The sequence below is a fragment of the Salvia hispanica genome, chromosome 1, assembly GCF_029641045.1.
Source record: "Salvia hispanica isolate PSC_SH4W2 chromosome 1, Shi_PSC_v1, whole genome shotgun sequence".
Lineage (NCBI taxonomy): Eukaryota > Viridiplantae > Streptophyta > Magnoliopsida > Lamiales > Lamiaceae > Salvia > Salvia hispanica.
The window spans coordinates 64881263-64886361 of NC_142692.1; the positions used below are offsets into that span (position 1 = coordinate 64881263).

Sequence of the window (5099 nt, forward strand, 5' to 3'; positions counted from 1 at the left end):
TCTATTACTAAAAACCTCAAAATATATATTCCTAGTAATATCACAACTTAAATAGGTGAAGAGAGTAAATAGTAAAAATAACCTAAAAATGAATGAAAAGAAGCGTTTCAATGGAGAGAAAAGAAAAAGGTTTGACTTGTGTGTGTGGGGGCTCAGTCTCACATGTAACGCGTTTTACAGCCAATCAGAATACGGACACGTGTCGGCCAAACAGCCATGAACCGGTTTGCAGTTAAAGCTCGCATTTACCTCGCCATCCCATTCCCTTATCGTATCTCCCCCATTTACCAATTACTGTTACACTCCTTAGAGAGAGAAAGAGGAGCGAGAATCGCATTAACAGCTGCTCTGCATCGCTGTTTGAGAGGGATAGGAAGAGAGAGAGAAACGACAAAAGATGTTTGTTTGTGTTTGGTGAAGAAACATATATAGAAGGAGAAATTGCAAAGAAGAAGAAGCAGCAGCAGCGACACCACTCTCCTTTGGTATTCACTCTCACTTCTTCTTATTCGATTTCATTTCATTTCGCTTCGCATATTCAATTTTGTGATGTTTGAATCAACTCTCCTTCTTCTTCACTACTCCACTCTTCACATTTTCTGCATGTTTGTCGCTAAAACCCTCACTGTTTTTTTTTTTTTTTTAATCGAAGGCGTTTGCTACAAAATTGATTTGTGATTTCACTTGATTGCTATTTTCCTTTTTTCTCTTCATTTTAGCCTTTTTTGTGCGGAAAGCAAATCCTGGGAGGAAATTGACCGCATTAATTTGGACTAATTATCACACTTTTATTGCTAGTTTCCGTTTCTGCACTTTATTAACAATAGTTTCATTTTTCCAACTGAGAAGACAAAGATTGAGATCGTGAAATAGAAGGAGAGAAGAATGTATGGAGATTGTCAAGTTATGTCGTCATCAACGGTGGGAGGAAACCCTATGTCGTCGGATAACTCATCGCTGTACAACTCCACCATCCAAAACCCCAACTTCAATTTCATGGCCAACATCAGCCCTTTCAACATGTTCTCTCCGATTCTCCCAGTAAGAGCTTCTAAAACCATCGATCTCCTCTGATTTTGCGGCAATTGTGAAAAATTGCTGACTGATTCTGAAAAAAAGCAGAAAGAAGAATCCGCAGCCGCGATGGCGAAAGCCAAAGAGGATTTATTGGAAAGCGGCTCCGGCAGCGAGCACATCGAAGGAGCGTCGGGCAACGAGCAGGAGGCGGAGCAGCAGCCCCCCGCCAAAAGCAAACGCTACCACCGCCACACCGCCCGCCAGATCCAAGAGATGGAATCGTAAGTTTCTCTCTCTAGAAATGCAATTAAATAAAAAAAAAAAAACATTTTAGTAATCAATTGATTTCCACGTGATCCAGATTGTTCAAGGAATGTCCGCACCCAGACGACAAACAGCGCCTCAAACTCAGCCAAGACCTCGGCCTCAAACCGAGGCAAGTCAAATTCTGGTTCCAAAATCGCCGCACTCAGATGAAGGTGAGTGGGAGCTTCTTTCTCTCTCATCAGGAACCCTAGAAAAAAAAAGTTTTTTTTTTCTGTTTTCCAGCTGTTAGAAAAGGTCAAAACGAAATACCTAACAAGCTGTATTGGGGATGGCGTATGTTAGCTAGCGTGCACCCACCATCCTCCATGAATTCCTACCTCATTAAGTTATGTTACTTTCAAAGCCTGGCATCGCCATTAATGCCCTCAGTGGGTGGTGCGCAGTCAACCCCAACTGCTGCCTGCATGGACTCCCCTACACTTTAATGCGTGTGGTTTAGGGTTTGTCTTGGACAAATCACCCCTTAATTACATCCTAATTTGTTAATTTACTTAATTAATTACGTGTTTTAGGCACAACAAGACCGGCAGGAGAATGTGGTGCTTAGAGCGGAGAATGAGAGCCTCAAGACGGAGAATTATCGGTTGCAGGCGACGTTGAGGAACATTGTGTGCCCCAACTGTGGAGGTCCCGCTGTGCTCGGGGAGATGGGCTATGACGAGCAGCAGCTACGCATAGAAAATGCACGTCTCAAAGAGGAGGTACCCTACCTAATTCCACCCTATTTAAATCTTCAATAAATTGCCTGTTTAGGTTTTAGTTGCACAATTAGGACAATTTATGATACTATTGTTGTCCTTAGTAGATGAATTAATATTGATTTTACATAAAATCAATTACTAATAAAAAATATAAGGAATGAATGTATATATGCAATGCAGTTTGAGCGTGTATGCTGCATGGTCTCGCAATACAACGGGCGGACAATGCAGGCCATGGGGCCGAATTCCGATCTGATGCAACAACAGCCTCATTCACTGGAACTGGACATGGGCGTGGGCGTGGGCGTGGGCGTGTATCCAAGAAAGCTAGATGAGCAGCACATGAGCAACTGTCCTTCGGACATGATGCCTCTTCCTTTTATGCCCGAAGCCTCCCATTTCGCAGGCAACACTCTGATCTTGGAAGAGGAGAAGTCTCTAGCCATGGAGCTGGCCATGTCGTCCATGAACGAGCTGCTGAAGATGTGGCAGACGGACGAGCCTCTTTGGGTTCAGGAAGCGGATACGGGCAAGTATGTCCTCAATCTTGAGGAGTATGCAAGGATGTTTTCTTGGTCTGCAAACCTCAAGCAGAATTCTCATCAGCTGAGGACTGAAGCAACCAGAGACACCGCGGTTGTTATCATGAACAGCATCACCCTTGTTGATGCTTTCCTTGATGCAGTAAGCCACACATTCATATACATTGAGGGTTTTTTCTTCCTTGAATAAATACTCATGTCTTGGATTTTTATTATCTTTTTGGTTGTAGAATAAATGGATGGAGTTGTTTCCTTCTATCGTTTCTAGAGCTAAAACACTTCAGGTAGTGCACTCAGAGGTTCCTGGCCATGCTACTGGTTCTATTCACTTGGTAAGTAGTAGGAGTAGTAATTAATCTTCATTCAAATCAAACACAATGACTAAAAATAGTTAATATGATTGTGATTTGTAATTAATGGCAGATGTATGCTGAGCTACAAGTACTCTCACCCTTAGTCCCCACGCGTGAGGCTCATTTCCTCCGCTACTGCCAACACAATGCGGAGGAGGGAACGTGGGCTATTGTTGATTTCCCAATTGATGGATTCCAGAATGACTACTCTCCTTCCTTCCCTTTCTACAAAAGGCGCCCTTCTGGATGCATCATTCAAGACATGCCTAATGGATATTCAACGGTCATTGCCTATTCATTTTTGACACATTGATTTATACTAATTGATTGATAGTATATTGCATTTACCTTAAACGCCTGAGTGTATTTTTATGTCATTACAGGTAACTTGGGTCGAGCATGCTGAGGTTGAAGATGGACCGATCAACGCTGTCTTCAGCAGTCTGGTCAGCAGCGGCGTGGCCTTTGGGGCACAGCGTTGGCTCGCAGTTCTGCAGCGCCAGTGCGAGAGGCTTGCCAGCCTAATGGCTAGAAACATACCTGATCTTGGAGGTAACTGTTTCAGTTTTAAGATCATACTAAGTGCTAATTACTAATGAACTTTACATGATCATGACAGTGATCCCATCGCCTGAAGCACGAAAAAGTGTGATGAATCTCTCACAGAGGATGATTAGGACATTCTGTCTCAACATAAGCACTTGCTATGGTCAATCTTGGACTGCCCTCTCTGAATCTGCTGAGGATACTGTTCGAATCACTACCAGGAGAGTCACTGATCCCGGACAGCCCAACGGCCTCATTCTTAGCGCCGTCTCCACCACTTGGATGCCCTTTCAACACAAGCAGGTTTTCGACTTCTTGAGAGACGAACGCTCCAGAGCTCAGGTTCCATTCCCTACATCTCTATCCATTTTTTTCCATTTTATTAATCTGTATAACCAATTAGTTTTGAACTTGTTTCACAGCTTGACGTACTCTCAAATGGGAATTCACTGAATGAAGTAGCTCACATTGCCAATGGCTCAAATCCAGGAAACTGCATTTCTCTTCTTCGTATCAATGTAGGTCCAACTAATTAGGGTTTATTTAATCTATTTCTTCATTCCTTCAATTTTTGCCATTCTAACAATTTACATATACACAGGTTGCTAGCAACTCTTCACAGAGTGTGGAGCTAGTGCTGCAAGAGAGCTGTACCGATGATTCAGGGAGCTTAGTAGTGTACGCGACAGTGGATGTTGATGCCATCCAGATGGTGATGAACGGCGAGGATCCATCCTGCATCCCCGTCCTACCCATGGGATTCGTCGTCGTCCCAATCACCAACAGCAGCAATGAATCAACCAAAGCATCCGGATGCCTCCTCACAGTCTGCCTCCAAGTTCTAGCAAGCACAATGCCGAACGCAAAGCTCAATCTCTCAAGCGTCACCGCCATCAACCACCACCTCTGCAACATTGTGCAGCAGATCACCGCCCTTCTCAACAACACCAATGCTGCGGCCGCTTTCACCACCAATGATGCTGATGCCAACACCCCCGCTCCCGCCCCCTCCCCCACCGTGGCTGATTAAAGTTTTAACATCATCGGATATTTGTTCCAAGTCATGTTTATGTTTTTGGTTGGTGGGATTGAGGTTTTTGATATTGATGGAGACATTAAAATTAGGGTTAGAGTGAGTAGGAAAATAGGAGTCAAGAGCGCACCAGATGGGAAAATCTAAGATACAAATCCTTGCTACATGTTAAGGCTCATAATCAAACTAGTTAATTTATGGCCTCACCACATAGCAAGGGTTTGCTTGGTTCGGGTATTGACTTCTTTTTCTCATTCATTTATATCAAATATCCAATATTTTCTCTCAGTTTCTTGATTTTGCTATGTTTGCATATGTTTCGCTTTCTTGATTATTGGATTCTGATTTAATTGTGTATCTGAAAAGAGATGTTTAAGGTAGTTAGTCGCATGGTTTAATTATCTTAATGATAGTGGTACTCTTCGTTGTATAATGTTTTGTTTTGGCTATTTATAAACAAATTAATGTCTCGTTGTACCTTTTTCTTACCACAAATAGAGCAACCTTATTTTTTGTAATAATTTTATTTTATAGGCCAAAAATTTAATTTTGTCAACAATCACTGATTCACTTTGTACCA

General features: G+C 42.6%; 1 protein-coding gene across 2 annotated transcripts; it reads left to right on the forward strand.

The window, feature by feature from the left end:
• Window positions 1-290: 290 nt before the first annotated feature.
• On the forward strand, window positions 291-4807 carry LOC125217788 (homeobox-leucine zipper protein HDG5-like). 2 transcript variants are annotated; one of them, XM_089069921.1, is made up of 12 exons: window positions 291-485; window positions 850-1041; window positions 1120-1298; window positions 1379-1496; window positions 1857-2045; window positions 2226-2729; window positions 2818-2919; window positions 3011-3223; window positions 3324-3492; window positions 3560-3828; window positions 3909-4004; window positions 4088-4807. In XM_089069921.1, exons 2-12 carry the CDS (start codon window positions 886-888, stop codon window positions 4514-4516), a joined length of 2424 nt encoding a protein of 807 aa, XP_088926047.1. In that variant the 5' UTR covers window positions 291-485; window positions 850-885; the 3' UTR covers window positions 4517-4807. The 2 variants fall into 2 exon arrangements, with proteins under 2 accessions (XP_088926047.1, XP_088926051.1); XM_089069925.1 differs by having other exon boundaries at window positions 292-485; window positions 1123-1298.
• Window positions 4808-5099: the final 292 nt, after the last annotated feature.